The sequence below is a fragment of the Pteronotus mesoamericanus genome, unplaced genomic scaffold (assembly GCF_021234165.1).
Source record: "Pteronotus mesoamericanus isolate MK-2021 breed Mesoamerican mustached bat unplaced genomic scaffold, CSHL_Meso_final scaffold_85, whole genome shotgun sequence".
Classification (NCBI taxonomy): domain Eukaryota; kingdom Metazoa; phylum Chordata; class Mammalia; order Chiroptera; family Mormoopidae; genus Pteronotus; species Pteronotus mesoamericanus.
In genome coordinates this window covers 72798199-72818287 of record NW_026555329.1, presented here as the reverse complement: position 1 = coordinate 72818287, position 20089 = coordinate 72798199, and the positions used below count along the sequence as shown (strand labels likewise).

The 20089-nt window shown below is 34.6% G+C and overlaps 1 protein-coding gene and 1 pseudogene across 4 annotated transcripts in view; both read right to left on the bottom strand.

The window, feature by feature from the left end:
* TRIM24 (tripartite motif containing 24) overlaps positions 1-20089 on the bottom strand; it is a 103435-nt gene that overhangs the window by 37660 nt on the left and 45686 nt on the right. For all 4 annotated transcript variants that reach the window (XM_054564151.1, XM_054564152.1, XM_054564153.1 and 1 more), the window contains exons 3-6: positions 12712-12859; positions 7831-7963; positions 3081-3197; positions 264-378 (exon numbers count right to left, since the gene is read on the bottom strand). In XM_054564151.1, the coding sequence (XP_054420126.1) occupies positions 264-378; positions 3081-3197; positions 7831-7963; positions 12712-12859 (513 nt within the window). The remainder of the gene's footprint in view (positions 1-263; positions 379-3080; positions 3198-7830; positions 7964-12711; positions 12860-20089) is intronic.
* LOC129062943 (transcription factor BTF3-like) lies at positions 4400-5014 on the bottom strand (annotated as a pseudogene).

Sequence of the window (20089 nt, the reverse complement as noted above, 5' to 3'; positions counted from 1 at the left end):
CTTAATGTAGATTCACTCTAATTTTTTAGGCTATAGTACTACAGAGATTAACATTAAAGAAAAAGCATTCCTACTGTTTTTATAAAGTCATAAATCATCAGCTTGACAATGTAGAGCCTGGAAAAGGAAAACATGAGAATGGAGAAGAAAAACTATTAAATCATAAAACAATTATGTGAAAGAGGCTGAGATTTCAAATTTACAAATGCACGTGAACTTATATTAAATCACTACAACTTACTGTCCCATTAACAGTAACTTACCTCAAGCTGATGCAGTAGAGCTTTTCCTTTTTTATTTATTTCTACCATCAACGTAAATATAGCAACTTTAATATCCTGTTCCACCTGCTTTTGATTTTGATTTACTTCGATTATCCTGAAAATTAAATGAAAGAGGGGGAAAATCTAAGGCAGAAAATTTGTTCTACAATCTTTAAAATAGATTTTTTTAAAGGCCTACATTAGACTAAAATGTTTTCAACCCTTAAGAGCTCAGTTATTTCCAAGGATCCTTCTGTTTAAATTGATTTTCTTGAAAATAAGACAGCAGAAATACAATTCTTCTGAAAGACATATTCACTCAATTCAATCTTAAAATCAAAATGCATAAAACTGTAAGAGAATAAATAAATTTTAAGAAAATGTGGTTTGGAAAAATTATGATGACACCCAGGAAAATCAATACTCAGCCTAAAAGAAGACAAAAAAATGATTAATAAACAAGATAAAACAATGACTCCAAAGAGTTCTATTGTATTCACCGCAACTAAAAAGAGGGTAAATGTGCCACTCTTATTTAGTCATCTAAACTGCTACACTATCCATTGTACCGCCACAGAAGAAGCAAAAAGACAATAATAGTTTGTTACTTTTAATAACTCATTTTCTTTAAATAAGCAGCCGAACAACTACTTTGTTTAATCAACCACCAAATGTGTTTTTTTCTTTGATTAGAAAACAATGGAAACACTGTTTTCATAGAGATTGAGATGAACAGAAAAAAAAATACCAAGAATATCATCACACCAAGAATATCTTATAGAGGCAGAAAAGAATAACGGGGCACCCACCAAATATTATGAGATAAATAAAAAGCAAGTTCTTTTCTTTTGTCCACTTCTCTCATAGTTACCCTATAAAACTTAAGACCAAAAGGGCAGAGATTTTATTCTCTGTTGTAAATTCTTCAAGATAATTATTTGACATCAATATTGGCTATCGGATTAAAAAAACCTAAATCCTCATGGTGGTAGAACAGAATGAGAAAGGGACAGACAACCAGTGCTATGTTTGCACATGTGTAAAAATGAATGATCAAGTCAGCCAGTCCAGTCAATTTAATCCTTCTATAATCAGGTAGGTTATAAAGATGTAAGAAATTAACACCTCATCCAAAGATTCTTTCATTTTTATCCCCAGTTCAAAAACCAAAATACTTCCACACAATAGTGCATTACTTTGTAAAAACAGCTTAAACCACTAACAAAACGGTAAAAGACAAATTTGGAGAATTCACTCTGATTTTAAGACATTATTTAAAAAGCTACAGTAATGAAGAAAGTGGGGTTTTGGCAAAAAAGAAAAACAATGGAACAGAATAGAGTCCAGAAATCTCCTCAAGCATATATGGTCAGCTGATATTCTACAAAGGTGCCAAGGCAATTCAACAACAATAAATGGTGTGGAAACACATAGACATCCATATGTTAATAAGAAAAGGTGAAATTTGGCCCATAGCTCATACTCTATATATTGTGAACGAGTAAGAAAAAAGTCAAAAGGGTAAATTTCATCAAGGGTGAATCTTTTACATAAAATTAGTAATTTTACAATTGCTACCATTTGCCACTAGATGGTAGAAATGACTATCTCCCCTTTTTTTCTATAAATATTTATTACAAGTTTTCAGTTACTCAGTTACAAAAATTTTTACACCCGGCAATTACTCTATTTGGAAAGTACAGTATTGTGATTAGAATATGGTAAGGAAAATAGGTTTTGGTGAACTATAGTTGTTATGTGAAAGAGAAAGGTAAAATGAAATGAGAGCTGACAAGGACAAATAAAAACTAAGAGATACACACTAAAACTGTTATTACCACAATATATAATAATGAACAGATATACTAATAATAATGGAGCATCAAGAAAAAGTTAAGTTATATTTAAGAATCTCTTTTGTTCAATCAGTCAAGTAAACGAAGAGGCTTACACAATTTTACTTACACAATTTAACGCCTGAGAACAACTCAAACCCCCCCGTGAGGCCTCTCTTACTCAGGCTCTTTTAATAAGCATTTCTTGATTTATTTAGTCAGAGACACGTTATTTTTGTTTGCAAAATAACAAAAAGAAGGGGACATGGAATTTCATAGGTGTTGTAAAGGCTGCAAAATGTCAGTGTGTGCCCTAGGTGGGATAAACAAGGGAGCCAAACAAACTCCCTCTTCCTCACAGAGGTCAGTGGCTTGCTCCCCAAATCACACTGAATCGTGAGACATGAGCCTTGCACAGTTGATGATCTCTTCCTTTGGAGAACAAAAATATAATAAGTAATACGTAGAAACTGTGTAAGTATTGTATCTGACAACAAAATAAAAGGTGTGTGAAACAGTTTGACAATCCCTGTCTCCTGGTCCTAGTATCTCCCATTCATTGCAGTTAAAAGATGACAGCAGAGGAAGCATCTCAAAGATTAGCAACTCCTAAAATAGCATTAATGTATGTAATCAAGTGTTAAAATATTTTACAATACTGGAAAAAACAGTATTATTTTTAAAATCCTATTATTTCTTTAAAATTGAAAAACACCTAAAATGATAATTATCAATACCTTAAATGAACTACTATAAATGCTGTTTATTATCAAAATAGTTTTGAAATTTCATGGCTGAAGAGATGTTTTCAAACCCAGACTTTCCAGAAACCTAAAGTTTCTGGGAGTCTGATCAACTATGTGTTATTTAAGCAGCTTCCTTAAATCTATTTCACTATGAGTTAAAGGTCTGTTACAGAAGTGAGTATACTTAACACATTATATAAAGATGATTTATTATAATACAATAAATGTATATTTACCTGTTCTGGATCTGATTTCCAGTGAATTTGATATATTTTGTTTTTTCCATCAATTTAGTGATTAGTGTATCTATAATCACCTTCTGATTCTGAAAAGCTTCCTCTATAAATTGGTATCTGAAGAAAGGAAATAAAGCAATTATTTCATGTGAACATATCTGTGTAAAATGAGGAAAAGCTCCAAAGCAAAGAAAAAAACTAATAGAAAAATTATTTAAGATTTAGAGTATAAAGGATATAAACAATCAGTTAAAATACCAAATATATCTCGACAAGGCAGGTTTTCCCCTCCTCTCAGAATTATCCCTTAAGAAAGAGGAAGTCTTAACAGATATTATTTATGAACACTCTTCATATTATTTTGAAAATCTGGCAAAGGCACTTATGCATCATCATAGTTTTAGAGGCTTACAGAGCTCACTTGACAGACCTGCCAAGAAGTAATCAACAGATATTTAGGCAGATTTATTAACTATTTTACAATTTCATAACTATGAAAGTTTGAGCTATAAATACTTTTAAGATCACTTTTAAACAAGAGGCACTTTAAAATATTTAACTTACAGCCCTCGTTGGTGTGGCTCAGTGGACTGAATGCTGGCCTGCAAACCAAAGGGCAACCAGTTTGATTCCCAGTCAGGGCACATGCCTGGGGTTGCAGGCCAGATCCCCAGTAAGGGGCATGCAAGAAGCAACCACACATTGATGTTTCTTGCCCTCTCTTTCCCTCTCTAAAAATAAATAAAATCTTTTAAAAAAATTTTAACTTAGAAGTGAAGATCTCTGACAAAAAAATGTTAAGATGACGCAAGAGTATCTCTAGAGAAATAGACAATGATGTAGAAGATAACATGAAGAGCTTCACTGAAAGTTTTCCATAAAATGTACAAAATACAATATTTTACATAATGTAATTGAAAAGTGTAAGTAACTTAATTAAATATTATAAACAGGGTTGCTAGAGTTAGGGGAAAAAAGAGATGATAATTTTATTTGGTTTCCTTTGTACATAATCACATTTGTGAACAATGGCCTCTATTCCTTTTTAGGCAACAAGATTTTTATCTTAAACTTTTTTTCTTTACTACACTGTTTGGGATTCTAGTACAATGCAATTCTAAATGAAATGGTCAAAATGGTTATCTTTATCTTCTTCCTAAAATCAGAGTAAAAACTTCCAATGTTCCATTATAATGTTTATTAGTTTTTTCATAATCTTTATCAAACTGAGGAAATTTTCTTTTATTCTTAGTTAGCTAAGATTTTATATCATGGGTGACATTTTTAATTTAACATTTCTTTCTCTTCTACTGAGATGGTTATATAATTTTTCCTTTATTCTTTAGACATGAGTTACATGAATCAAAATTCCCCACAAGATCTAGAACTCCACCATCATCCTCCTCTCCGGTAGCAAGTGGTGCTTTCCACGCACCCACTGCCTGGGCAGAGCTTCAGCCAGTGTCCTGAAACTAGTCAGAGTGTCTGCTCCACGCCAGGTAGCACTTCTGTCACCTGCTCTGTCTCAGCATGGCTTGTGGTAATCAAAGTGTTCACTGTTCCTTGGTTTGTGAACATATTCACCTCTTTAATACCAGAGATACTGTTTACCTCTAACTTCTTTAAGGAGAACTGAAGCTTTGTTGTTGTTTTTTTTTATCATCTGCTGTAGGTGTTCTGTGAACCACCTTCTTTCTACGAGCAGTTCCCTTGAAATGGTCATGTAGATGCCTGGTTCCCAGAGAAGCCTCCGTAAACAACATTCTAAGAAACTATTTCCCACCAACGTGCACTCGTGCCAGCAGTTTGGCAAGTTTCCCCTGGTTCATGATCGTTTCTTTCACCTTGTTGGAGAGAAAAATGGGGCTGTGCTGGAGACTAGGGTTAGTGCTTAGGGGGTCTTGAACAGACCAGCTGCGAATAAGGGCACACATGCGGGGGCACAAGATAGCAACGAGAGGGCTTGCTTTTCTTAATACATTTTAAGGCTATGGGGCATACGTTTAGAACTGTCACATCTTTTAGATGAAGAAAACCATTTATCATTATAAACTTCCCCCTTTTTTTCAAATAATGAGCTTTGTCTGCTATGCCAGCTTGCCTGGTTAGTGTTTGTATGGTACATCTTTTCCTGTCATTCTTTTTACATACGTGGGTTTTAGATGTTTCTCTTATAAAGAGCAAATAGCAGACTTCCTATTTTCTTTCTTATCCAGCCTGAAATCTTTTATTTTAGAAAATTTTATCCATTTACATTTATTATAATTACAAATATATTTATAGATGCATCAACTTAAAAAGTCCTTATTAAACCTTGTCTGTACTTCATTGCTTTTTTCTTTGACCTGCAGTTAGAATGATTAATTATTAAGTAATTCATTCTCTCCCCTTTTACTCTTCTTTCAGTGCCTACTCTAGATATAACAAAATGCAGATTACAACTTTTCAACTAATGCTGATCCGTACCTTTTTACCCTCATCCTAAATTATGCATAAGCGTCCTAACATGTCTGCTGTATGATATACAACACACATATCATGCACACCAACTAGACATTTTTATTGCTCTGTAAGTCAACATTTATTTAGATTTATTCATACTTATTTTAACTGCTCTCATTCTGTCATGCATATGCATCATTTACCATTTTTCTTCTGCCTGAAGTATTCATTAGAGTTAGGATTTATAGGATACATATTCTCCCAATTTATTTTGTCTGAAAATGTTTTTTTAATTAACCTTATTTGATATGTTTGCTGGGAACATAGCATTTTAGTTCTGCAGTTATTTTCCTTTTGCTCTTAAAAACATTACTTTTTAAATTATCTTGCTGGGAGGGGGTGTGACAGAGCTTCTTAAATACGGATTGGATCTATGTCTTTCTTCAGTATTACAAAGTTCTAAGCCATTATCTTCTATTCTCAAATGTTGCTTCCTTCCCATTGTTTCTTCTCTCCTTCTTAGAACCCAATTACACCCCGTGTTACATCATCTCTACCCCTCTTCTACTGCCTACTCTTCTGTTTATCAAGCTTCATTCCAGAAATGTTCTTCAATTTCTTCTTGTTCATTAATTCTCATTTCTTACTATGTCAAATCTGCTATTAAACTCTCTATTGAGTTAAATTCAGTTATTCTAATTTTCAGTTCTAGACTTTTCCTTTTCATTCTTTTTCAGTTCTCTATCCAAATTTTCCATTTTGTCTCTTATCTTCAATATAAGATGCAGCCCTGGGGGCCTTTTTATACTGTTTGTTCTATCTACTAGGTTTTGTTCACATTATATTATCTCCTGGCATACTGGGTTTTCTTTAATTATGTGTTGGCTGAACCATTTTGCAAAATTCTTTATCAAATAAATTTTAGGCCTAGAATGATGTTTTCTTTCTCCAGGGAAGACTTGTATTTAATTCTACCAGGTACCTTGGGGCACCAGCAATATATTTTAAATTTAATCCAACTTTGGGTGCAGAGAAGATTTGATGCTGAGCTTTAGTGCCTGAGGGGAAATCACTTAACCAGATAGTTCATCTTTATTATAATAGTGTAGACTTTCAGGGTCCCAACGCAAGGCAAGGAAGGAGAAGACTTCAATGCCTATGACACATGGACTCCAACTACTGCCATCCCAGCCCTGTGAACCTAGTAAAAAGTACACTTCAATCTCCAGGCAAATGTCTCAAAGGGGAAAAAAGCCCCTTACCACTCTCTGTCCTCACTCCAACCCAACTGGTCTAGCAATTCTTTACTATTGAGCTCTAAAATTTCTTATCAATGATTCTGTATTTAGTCCAGATTTTCTATCCTCACTGAAATGGTTGATCGATATTACCTAGTCTGCCATTATTAGAAGCCTATACCATCTTAAGCAATTATATATGTATAAATCAATCAGACTGTTACTGTTTAAATCAGAGGTTGCTAATTCAAATGTCTTTAAAGGTCAGATTTAAAAGTAAGATTTAATATTCTGGCTTTTCTTCAGAGTGAATAAATCTTTCACCTTTTATTAAAAAGAAAAAAGTAAGCCTAGTAGGAACTATGATGAACTGGAAAAGACATGCCTTATTCTAAAGAGCACTAAAGTCAATTCCAGCAGAATGCTAACATGAACATATAAGGGGTGCAGGGATACAACAGCTTCCATGTTCTCAAAATACCAAAGGTCTTTTTTTTAATGTAAAATCTCATTTTATATTGCATGCATTTTAAGATTTTACTTATTTATTTTTAGAAAGAGGGAAAAGGAGGGAGAGAAACATCCACGTGTGAGGAAAAACACTGATTTGTTCTCGCATGTACCCGGATAGGGACCAGGCCTGCAATCTAGGCATGTGCCCTAACTGGGAATTGAACTGGTAACCTTTTGTTTTGCAGGATGACCTCAACCAACTGAGCCATGCTAGTCAGGGCTATGTTCCACATATTTTAAAACAGTATGTAGGCTAGTGGTTCTAGTGGTAGGCTCAGGGTGACATTGTTCCCAAGGCCATGATCAAATACATTTTCAGTTGTGACAACTGGGAGGCTGCTACCAGAATCTGGTGAATAGAGGTCAAAGAGGAAGCTAAATACCACACAAAGCACTGGAGAGCCCTCACAAAAAACTATCAGGCCTAAAATGTCGACAGTGCCAAAGCGGAAATATTCCTGAATACTGCGGACTGTCTTTTGTCTGGGGGGCCAGCAACCCTCTAGTCTCATAAAGCTGCATTATAAATCTATGTATATAATGAAAGATGCTGGTACCTGTGCTCTTTATGTTCTAATAACTGGCAGTCCCGACATGTCAGTTTGTCACATGTTTCACAGTAAAGCTTTAGCTGCTCCTTCTTATGGAAAGGACAAAACACTGGTCTCTGACTGGTCACACCCACTGCCTCTGTAGGAAAAATAGGAGTCAAAAGAACAAAATGAACATAATTGAATAGGAAATACTTATTATTTAAATTTAAATTCATTGACATATCAAAGAGCTACAAACTGTTTCATGGGCAGTGTCACTACCACTAGGTTTTACAGATATTAAAATGTTAAGTATTTTCAGCATTTCAGAAGGAATATATAAATGAGCTTTTCACTTTCCAATGTATAAATTCAAATTAATTCAGGAAAACAGAAAACATGTAGTTAAAAATATACTTTACAAAATTAAAGTATTAATAGCTCAGATAAGTGAATGTGAATTAATCTGATATTTTCTATTCCAAATATAGGAAGAAATTTTTTTTAAATGCAATTCAGAAAATCTAATAAAGATGGAAAAAAATTTATTTCCTCCCTTTTGCAAAAATCCCAACAAAGGATACCTATTAACACAGAAATAATCATAAAGCTTTCACTATTATAATTATCTATGTAATTTCTCTATAATTAATCAGAATAGGGATGAAACTAGGTAATGCTTATGTTATAATGTTAAATGGAAAAAAATCAGAAAACATAATTATTAAACAGTAAACACCAGTTATCTCACTAATTACTAAGTGTAAAATCCAAACATTTGAGAAATAATCCCACCTTCAGAGATAATCACTATTAATAACCTGGTATGTATTTCTCTGAATGTTTTTCTATGTATGTAACTACATATACTAGTGAATATTTTATAAAATTAAAAAATGGCACTACACATACTGTCTTATAAATGTTTTTTTTCCACTTAGCTCTTAGATACCATTTTGTGTTGGTAAATACATCTACTTATTTATTAACTGTATAGCAGTCCATCAGATGGATAAACCACCTATCAGTGGACATTTGAATGTTTCTCATTTTTTAATATTATGTGGTAATGCTAAAACAAAATGTATAAATCACTGAATGTTTCCGTAAGACAAATTCCTAGTAATAGAATTGTTGGGCCAAATGGTAACTTATACATACGTATCAAATTGGTTCCCCCCAAAATTGTACCAATTTGTACTCCTACCAGTGTAAATTGGCTATTAGCTTCCTGTGAGGTTTTCTCAATATTATTCACCAATTTTGTAAGAAAAAAGAGATTTCACAAACTTTAGATACATTTTAATAATTTGAAACAGCTTGACATATTCATTAATGATTTGCATTTCTTTTAAGAAATGCCTGTTTATAACCTCTATTACTTTTCTGTCCAATTCTTTCTTATCAAATTGTAAACTTATTTAATATTTTTTTCAAGCACATTCCTTAGAATTTTTTATAGAAAAATTTATTCATTTGTATTTTTTATGGCTTTAATTTTTGAGAGCCGCTTCTAAAAAGGCTTCCTCCTTTCTAGATATAAAAATTTTTATTTTTTCCCCCTCATATATAAGCTTTTATGGTTTCTGTTTTTTACATATATTTATTTATCTGAAATTTAATATATTATCCACATTTACAAAATCCTTAAATGTGTGTCAGCAAGTAGAATGAGTTAACAGACTCACATTTGCTGATCGTAACATAATAAAATTATAAAGTTGAAACCAGAAGCAAAACCCAAACTGGGAAAATTTTCCCTTTTTCTTTTAATGAATTCTTGGGTTCATAATAATCAGAATTTCAGCAATTTACTTTTTGAATTTAATATATATCACGAACATCTTTCCATATCATTACTTTATACTCTGCCAAAATAGAAAACCACACAAAAATTCAGAAATCCCCAACTGTTGTATAACCATAAATGTAGAATATCTAAAAAAATAGTGAGAAAGTGGAGCAGCAAGTCATAAATCAAGCTTTAAACACAATTCTTTAAAAAATGAAAATAAATATCAAGTATTTATCTCAAAGAAGTTAATAATAGAACTTTAAAATAAAAGTGAGGTAAGCTGAGAGGAATTAAAGATAAAATTAATGAGCTAAAAATATAACAGATAATTAGGTAAGTAAATTTAAGAACTACTTCTGTGGTTATTAAAAATCAAATAAGATAACCTACTACCTAATCAGATTAAAAAGATAAAAATATATAAAATTCATAATGAAAAAAAAAATAACCAGGTAGAGAAAATTTGCAATACTGTAAAAGTAAACTAAAAGCACAGCATACAAAGACCAAATGGAATTAATTCCAGCAATTAGTGGACATTTGATCCTGTCCAAAATGTCCACTGAGACATTTCATACATTCCAAAGGTCCATAATATTTGGTCCTTGCCATACGACATTACCAATTAGGCTACTGAAGCAAGAAGAGTTATTATAGACAATACAACTATCAAATCAGTAAAACATGATTTTTTTAATGTATTAATTCTATAAACCAAAAGTACAAATAAATGTCATAGGATATTTGAACTCAGGGATATTTTCTAAGTGTGGATGTTTTTGACAGGATCGAATATGCTCACAGACATTTCTGACAGGACCAAATTTCAATCATCTTTTGGTATGAATTATATGTCCTAGTGGATGTTCTGAATAGGACCAAATATCCTACAAGAATTCCAGCAATGCAAAGATGGTTCTAGATTCCTAATTTGAAAATCTTCCCTGTATCCTTCTTGGTGTTCAGGTGATCTGGGCATCATAGTTGATAGGGTGATCATACATCCTTAGTTGGCTTCAGACATTCTGGTACCTTCTGTCCAGAAATAATTATTTATGAAGCTTTTGATTTAGATAATTAGGACATCACATAGATCCTGATTCACAGTCATCTTCCTAGGACTAAGTTATTGTCATTATCATTGTGGATGATTCAGAAATCCACAGATTACCACACAAAGACAAGCCTCTCAGACTTGCTCATCTCCAGAGTCCTGCACTTTATTTTAGCTACTTATTCCATTTAACATACATCATGATCCCACCCTAGATTTTTGATTGCCCATAACTGTTCCATTCCTAAAATCATAATCCCATAGTTCCTGGTTAACTATTCTCACTGCACTTCATAAATATCTCTAGTCTTTAAACATTTCTTTTACCCTATCAAGTGATACTATCGACCTCACTTCCTTTATACAGTTAAAATCCCCAAATTCTTCATTTCAATCCATGTATCTACATTTCTTACCCTGTTGAACTTCTGAAACAGTTGTCCACCTAAACCCCAACCCTAGGTACATGTATCTAAGTACACTTACTAAGTATAGATAAAGAGTAAGTTCAATTCTTCTCTATATGCACAACCAGATGGCTGTGGTCTGAGGGAGGACATTTTAAGGACTACATAGCAAATGTAATCTTGATGCTACCAAGTAATCCTCCTATTTCCACAGCTGGAGCTCTCTTTCAACTGAAGTTATTTCAAATATCATCCATATTTGTTACCTTTTATTTCCATTTCCTGCTCTCTTTTTCAACAGATGGCTGGCTTTGAAGAAAAACAGAAGTCTTTCTGGCACTAATCTATTAAATATACCTGAATCAAGACCTGATTTTTTCTCATTTGTGTCTTCTCTTTAACAGTGTCCTCAGAAATTATCGTCCCTTTCCCTGTGTCTCCAGACTCCTAACGTTATCTCTTCCTACTCCTCCTTTTGCATCTCACTCTCCAGCGACACTCAACTTCCCTCCTCTGGAAATTTGTGCGTGTGCTTCAGTTTTCCCCATCCTGTCTCCGGCATGTGATGAACCATGCGTGCATCCTTGAAGCCTCAGATTTGGCCTCCAACCTAAATCCCCAAATCTGAGTTTGGGATTCACTCCTTTCATGTGCTCCCACAGAATTTATGAGGCCAAACTATATTTGCTATTTTGTTGATAATCTTCATCATGCTAAATAACTCCTGAAGGGTAGGAAATGACCTGTTTTATATAGCTTTTTATCTCTAGTACCGAGCAAAGTTTCAGGAATATAAAATGGGCATACAAACACTGGTTAACTCAATGAAGAACAGTGAAATAACTTTTTAAACAAAAATATATTAACAATCCATAAAAATCAACAAAATTCTCATCAATGCTACATGAATGGACCCTGAAAATATTGTGAAAAGTGGAATAAGCCAGACACCGAAGGCCACATACTGTATGATTCCACTTGTATAAAGTATCTAGAATAAGCAGATTCACAGAGACAGACTAGAGGTCGGCAGGGGCTGGGGCAGAGATGAATGGGCGACGGACAGTGGTGATGGCTGCACAAGGCTGTGAATGCAGTTAACGGCCCTGAACTGTACCCTTGAAAGGATTAAAATGGCAAATTTTAAGTTACATGTTTTATAATAAAAAAAGTATTTGTGAACTTTACAGTATAAGTAACATGCTCAAAACCCTGAAACCATATTTATTATAAAAAGCAGAGCTTCTCTGGTTATCTACATGTCAAATATCGCAAAACAGGTTTGCTATAAGCATATCAGAGGGAGTTACAAAACTTTTTTTAAGACAGTCATCTTAGAAATAAAATATGAGAGAAAATGAGTTTAAAAAGCAACTTTACTTTTTCATTTGCTGTACATTCACACTAAATTAAGGCACTTATAGGAAAGGCGGGTTGGAAGTATGACTCTAAAGCAGAAGAACTGTATTTCTGTTCTGTTCACACCGTATTTGTAAGTATTCAAATTTCAACTATAACATGGACCTCTTTGTTTTACAAAAATAAGAGTATATTTAATGCTTGTAAGTGTATCGAAACATGTCAGTGTAGGAAGAAAAGATGGTGGGAGGGATAGAGAAAAAAAGAGATTAAAAGAACAAATTCATTACCTGGAGACACTTCCTCTTTCTGTCTCACAGTGTGGTCTTTTGTGAACTTCACCCTTTGATGAGCTCTGATGCATGTCTTGCAGAGCCATTCAACACACTCTACACAAAACCCATTAGCTTCCGCATTGTCCTCACAGCTTGTACATACCTAATAAAAGAAACACATCACACTCATTTTGGAGAAAAATGAAAAGGTGGTTATACTACTAGTCCTATGTAAATGATACAACAACCATACTTGACTCTATCATTTGTCTTCTTAACAGGATTTGTAAATTTAAACTGACATTATGTTTTAAATTATAAACCAATGAAATGGAAATATAAAGACATGTCCTTAGTTCAATATAACAAGTATTCCAGGCATTATGCTAAGTGTTGAGGAGTCAACAATAAGGAAAAGCAAACAGTCCCTGTCCTTATGATACTTAGTCTCACACACGGGTTGTGGGTTCAAATCCTAGTTCCCCCACTTACCAACTGGGTAGTCTTGGGCAGGCTACTTAGATTGTTCATGTTTAAAGTGAGGATAGTAATACTAGTAATATGGAATTTACTGAATAGTAGTGAAGATTAAATGTGAGACAAACATTATTGGAATAATCACACTAATACATGTACATAACTACAAACTGAAAAGTACCCTAAAGAAAAAATATAAGAAGCTGTTAACAACATATGAAGGAAGAAACTGATCTCATTTTAGTGGGGTTGGAAGGATGGGGATAGTTGAGAGGAGAGATTACCTAGGCAAGGCTTTCTTTGAGAAGATTATATCAACCCCAAATATGAAAAGCTGAGTCATCAATTACTGATGAAAAGCCTTTTAGGCAGATGGAACAACAGGTACAAAAGCCTCCAGCAAGAAGAGCGCAGTGCGTTCTAAGACAAGATAGAAAGCCGTATGACTGAAATGGAGAGGTCAAGGGGAAGACTGGCAAGAGAAGCTGGTGGCATGGCAGGCAGGAGCCAGATCAAGCAGGGCCGCAAGACAATTTGGTCTTTGACTAAATAAGCCTCCTAAAAGCTTTTAAGTAAATGAGTGACATGGCAAAACCTGCATTTTAAAAATCACTGCCAGTGTAATGTAGAGAAGAGACTAGAAAAGAAGCAAGTGTTTCTGTACAGACACAAGTAGGCTTTCTCAGTGGTTTAGGTGAGAGTGGGTGGGAGTGGAGATGAATACGGAGATTAGAAAGTAAAACAGACTTGTGTGGAGAATGGACAGCACATAGGAGGTAAAGAAGAGATAGCTCCTATGTTTCCAGCTTGTGTAACTGTGCACATGGTATTCCCTGAGTTACCCAACATATAAGTTGTCCTCATGATATCATGAGCAACTGGGGGAAAAAATTTCCCCCTCAGTCATTGGTTTACATTAGCCAAATTCCAAATACTTGGGTAACACTTCTATTAACCAAACCCTGCCTTTTCTCAGCTCTTATCATCAACTTTTCTAACAGCATTTGATGCCACTGACTCCAACTTCCTAGAAAACATATGGATTCTTTGAAACTTCCAGATCCTCTTATCTCTCTGAATGCCCCTCTGAATCCCACTACCACTCTTTTTTCTTTAATCCTGTACAGTTTTGTTAAATGTGGAAATTGGTCTTATCCACTCCCTTAGCTTCAACTGTCATCTCTATAACAATGTTCCCTAAAACCAAATCCCCACACTGTGCTACAAAAAGGAATTAGGGATATCTCTCTATATACTGCTAGGGAGTGATCTCTAGTACTATATAAAGTAAAATTTAAAAAGCAAAGGGAAAAAGCATAGCATGCCACAGCTTATCTAAGAAAAGATGCAGTTGGGGTGGGATGTCTTATTTGCTTATATTTTTAAAACATAAAATTACTTAAAATTATATGTAAAATATTAAAAAAGCATAAACCATTAAAGAAATTAAATGGTCACCTATAAGGTAGAGAATAAATAAGGTAGATGAGACAGAAAAGAAGTCTGAGTTCTCTGAATACACCCTGTGTTACAGATTTTACTTTAGAACTATGTAAATGTTTTATATGTAGTTACACAAATTTAAATAAAAAAAATTAAATCCTTAAATATCAAAAGCAAAGTGAAAGAAATGAACCTGCCTATCAAGTGGGTGGCTTAACCATACAGAGAATAATTATTTACTTCAAGTAACTTGAAGAGATGATGATTAAGTATCTCCAGTGCATACATGTAGTCTTGTCGTCTTTCTTGCTTTCTATTTTGGCAGAAGCAATTCTATAATTTCTACTTCAGCACCAACTCTATCCTTCTATACTTATTCTGCAAGCCATATTTATACTTTATAGGCCGGTTTCACATTAGATTCCAGGAACATGTGGTGCTGCAATGCCAGGGGAAGAAGGGACTCGATCGTCTTAGCGGGCTTTTTACTATTTGCCACCGATTTCAGTGTGCACCAATCGAAGCTGCTTCACCCCAGCAGCAGCAGTTCCTTCCCACAGCAACAGTTAGCTCTAGCTTGCCATTTTTCCAGTATGTACTTGTAAAACTAACATTAGAGATGTGAGCTTCAGAAATACCAATACCATCAGCCTCCTCCTCCCCCTCTGAGGTCTGAGAACCCAAGGCCAAAGGCTCAGAGTAACTAGCACAAGAGAAGCAGCCCCTCCTCTTTGGATGTTTTAAACTCATATTCTGTAAGCCCCATTCCAACTTATAATTCCAGCCTTTTGCCTTTGTATGCAAAGCAGTCTTGAAAAAGAACAAAGATGAACAGAACAGAATAGAGAACTAAAAAATAAACCCATGCCTACATGGTCAATTAATACATGACAGAGGAGGCAAGAATGGGGTAAAGATGGTCTCTTCAATAAATGTTGTTGGGAAAAACTGGACTGATACATGCAAAAGAAAGAAACTGCACCGTTTACACCATATACACGAATAAACTCAAATGGATTAAAGACTTAAAAATAAGACCTGAAACGATAAAACTCCTAGAAGAAAGCATAAGTAGTAAACATTGTGACACTGCTCTTAGCAATATTTTTTTGCACATGTCTTCTTGGACATGGGAATAAAAGAAAAAATGAACAAATGGGACTGCATCAAACAAAAAAGATTTTGCATAGTGAAGGAAACCAACGAAACAAAAAGGAAACCTGTTGAATGGGAAAAGCATTCACAAATTATATACCCAATAAGAGGTTAATAAGGGTCCAAAATACATAAGGAACTCATACAACACCACCAAAACAAACAATCTAGTGAAAAAAATGGGCAGAGAACCTGAACAGACACTTCTCCAAAGAGGACATACAGATGACCAATAGACATATGAAAAGATGCTCAACATCAATAATCACCAGGAAAATGCAAATTAAAACCATAATGAGATATCACCTCACACCTGTCAGAATGGCTAGCATCAGTAAATTATAAACAAGTATTGGTGAAGATGTGAGGAAAGGCATCCTCTTGCACTGTTGGTGAGAATGCAAATTTGTGCAGCCACTGTGGAAAACAGTATGAAGGCTCCTCAAAAAATTACAAATATAGCTACCATATAATCCAGCAATCCCGCCTCTGGGTATTTAGCTAAAGAAATCCAAAACACTAATTCAAAAAAACATATGTATATATCCTTATATTTACTGCAGCATTATTTATTATAGCCACGATATAGGGAAGCAACCTAAGTGTCCATCCATAGACAAATGGATAAAGATGTGGGACATATATACAATAAATATTTATCAGCCATAAAAAATAAAATCTTGCATTTGATACAACAGGGATGGACCTAGAGGGTACTATGCTAAGTGAAATAAGTCAGAGGAAAACAAATACTGCATGATTTCACTTATATGTGGAATCAAAACCAAAAAAACCCAATAAACAAAACAGAAACAAATTCATAGATACAGAGAACAAATTTATGGTTGCCAATGGGAGGGGGAGTTGGGGGAACTGGGTGTAAAAGATGAAGGGATTAAAAATTACAAATTACCATTTATAAAAATAGTCACGAGGATATAAAGTACTTCATAAAGAATACAGTCAATAATATTTTAATAACTATGTATAGTGTCAAACAGGCACCAGACTTAACATGGTGATCACTTCCCAGGTTGTATAAATGTCTAATCGCTATGGTGCACATCTGAAACTAATATAATATTGTATGGAAACTAATTTAAAAATTAAAAAAAATTAAAAATAATTAACATTACAAAATTAATTAAAATGGTTCCTGACTGGCCCCGACTAGTGTGGTTCAGTTGGTTGGGCGTCATCCTGCAAAGCCAAAGGTTGCTTCCTGGTCTGGGCCCAGGCCTGGGTTGCAGGTTCAGTCCCCAGTCTATGTGCTTATGAGAAGCAACCGACTGATGTTTCTCTCTTGCATTAATGTTTCTATCCTTCCCTTCCCCTCTCTGAAAAATAAATAATTTTTTAAAAATGGTTCCTGATTGTACCAAGAATGTCATAATATACCCTGTAATATATGAGTATTGTTACGATAGAATGGAAATAAAGGCAGGGCCCTCACCATTGCAATCTAACGAAGAACTTAATACAGGAGGCTAAATGCAAAGGAAGACATATCTACCTAGGAGTCCTGAGCCTGGTTCAATATGGCTGCCAGGCATTCTGAAAAGCACAAGTAAACTATGACAGTGCAGGAGGAGGGGAGCCCTTGAAAGTCTGTGTGGATCATCTCCACTGGCTGGGAAGAGGAAAACCTTGAGACTGTGTATTGATCCCAAGGCCTGAAAGGGGGATAATGGGGGCAGGGGGGTGTAAAGTGCCCAGGGAAAAATCTATAAAACAACTGTGATTAACTGCCTGCCTCCCACTACATATACAAAATGAACAAATAAGAGTCTGGAGGAAGATAAGGATTTGGGCTAAAAGACCCCCATATCTACGTTTGGGTAGTTGTATCTTCCTGGGAAAGCTGGCACACTGACCCATCAATTAATATGTAACTTCACCCCTATCCCACCAACTATGAAGTCCTCAGAACAAAGAACTTGCTATTTTGGCCCTCTTGGCTCTTTCTGCTTCTGGCTGGGGGGTCTTTGGCCACTTCTTTTGGTCACTTGGGTGCTGGCCACCCTTGCTTTTGCTTTCGTATTAGAACTTAGCACTAATAATCTTTGCTTGAGAGTAGGCTTACTGATTTGTAATTTTTTACTGTGTTGGTAAGAATAATTAAGTTTCTGGGCATTTATCCCATAACAGTATTATATATTTATATGTACATTTATATATTACATTAATATTTAATAATAAAAATATCACTAAATAGATTAATATTTATTTTCATATAATTGGGAGAAAATGAATAATTACGTCAATGTAATTAAGAATGAGTATTTCAAGTACTGGAGAAGCGAAGTAAATATAAAATAAAAAATATAAAACCTTACAATTATAAATTAGACTTATAAATACCCATATATACTTCTGAAGTATTTTCTCTTTCTCTTTTTTTGAAGTAAAATGTACCTGTTAAGTCATTCCATTGAAAGAAATAGAAAAATGACCAACACAATGGTGATGAGCATCCCTAGCCCCTAACTGTGGTCTCCAAATCCCATTTCTGATTAAAAGGAACCAAAAATCCTAGGACAAATGGCTAGTTCCAGGTCTACAACAGAAGATGAACAGTATCCTGTCAAAAGAGAAAGCAAAGGAGACAACAATAACTTGTGATAATTATATCAGAAGGACTTGGGAATCAACGTAAGTTCCCATTGCCAAATGGCACCATTTGAACACCAACAAGAATAACTACAACACATTTTATGTTAATAATCCATGATTTTATAATAATAAACACAAATACCTACCACTCCTAAGTCACCTCAGAAAAATACTAAGAAACTGTCACTACTCTAAAAATTAGCAACAAAAGGGAAAGAATTAACATTTAACTTACCTTCCCTGTTTAACTAAAGAAGAGAGAAAGTACTCTTTGTATTCCAGTGATGAAATAAAGGGGACTGACAGAATGAGAATATCATAATTTCACAAAGTCCTAATGAAATATGGAATTTTGGCAGTGATCATTAATGAACACTAACATCAGAAAAGAGAAAGACAACTAAACATCAATCATATGCCTCCCAACTGAAATACCTACGGACATATATATGAGAGGAGGTATTCTCAGGCCACCTCCTCGCACTTCCTTGCACCCAATGAAATCTGAATCTATACCAGCCTCTACATTTTTATTACCGGTTTACATAAAATATGGAAGAGAAGCACATTGAATGACTATGAAAATAGTCAGCAAAATTCAGAATAAGGCTATTTCTATTGAACTAACAACCCAGATTACCCAACAAATATATTAAAAGAGAGGAAAAAGAAAGCCAGTAAGACAAAGGGGTTATTTGAGACTAAATATTTTTTAAAATATATTTTTTTAATCCTCACCCAAAGATACGTTTATTGATTTTAGAAAGAGAAGAAGGGAGGGAGGGAGAGAGAACTTGAGAGAGGGGAAAGGAGGGAGGGGAAGAAGTAGGGATAAGGAGAGGTCAATGTGAGAGAGAAACATCAATTGGCTGCCTCCTGTACGGGCCCCAACCATGGATCAAACTAGCAACCCAGTCAGGGAGTTGAACCTGCAGTCTTTTTGTGTACTTAGACGATGCTTCAACCAACTGAGCCACTCCAGCCAGGGCAATAAAAGATATTTTTGAGACAAATCAACCAAATGCATTGTGTAAGCCTTATTAGTTCCTTAAAGAAACAAACTACTCTTTAAAAAAAAGAAACAACAACAGAAATATTTGATCATTGCCTGGATGTTTGAGGATATTAAGGAATTACTATAAATTTTTACACATAAATTAATACGGTGATTATGTTTCTAGAAAAAAATTGCTTTCATAGAAATAAACACTGAAATGTTTACGGATTAGATGATATAAAGCCTGGGATTAACTTCGACATAATCTAGTGGTGGTGGGAAGTGTCAGATTATCCTACATAAAATAAAATGATTATTGAGCTATGTAATGGGTACATGGGAGCCTGTTATGCTAATCTGTCACATTTTTGGGAATGCTTGAAATTATCCATCCCAAAAAACTTAAAAATTTTATCTTCACCTATAAACTCTTCAGAGCTCCACTGTGACCACAGATAGTATCTCTACCTTAGTCTTCCAGACTAACTCAATCACATTCAAAACTGATTCTCTCCCTCTGTCTACTTCCCTGCCCTCTTTATCTCTGTTGAAAGGAACCACCATCCTGGCAGTGAGGCCTTTCTCATCTCCTACATGCAATCAGGTATATCAAGTCCTGAGTGGACTGTAATTTTCCCCTTCCTTTCCTTATCACCACCATGTCTGTTCGGCTCTCACTATATCTCACCTAGTGCTTCCTAACTCTAA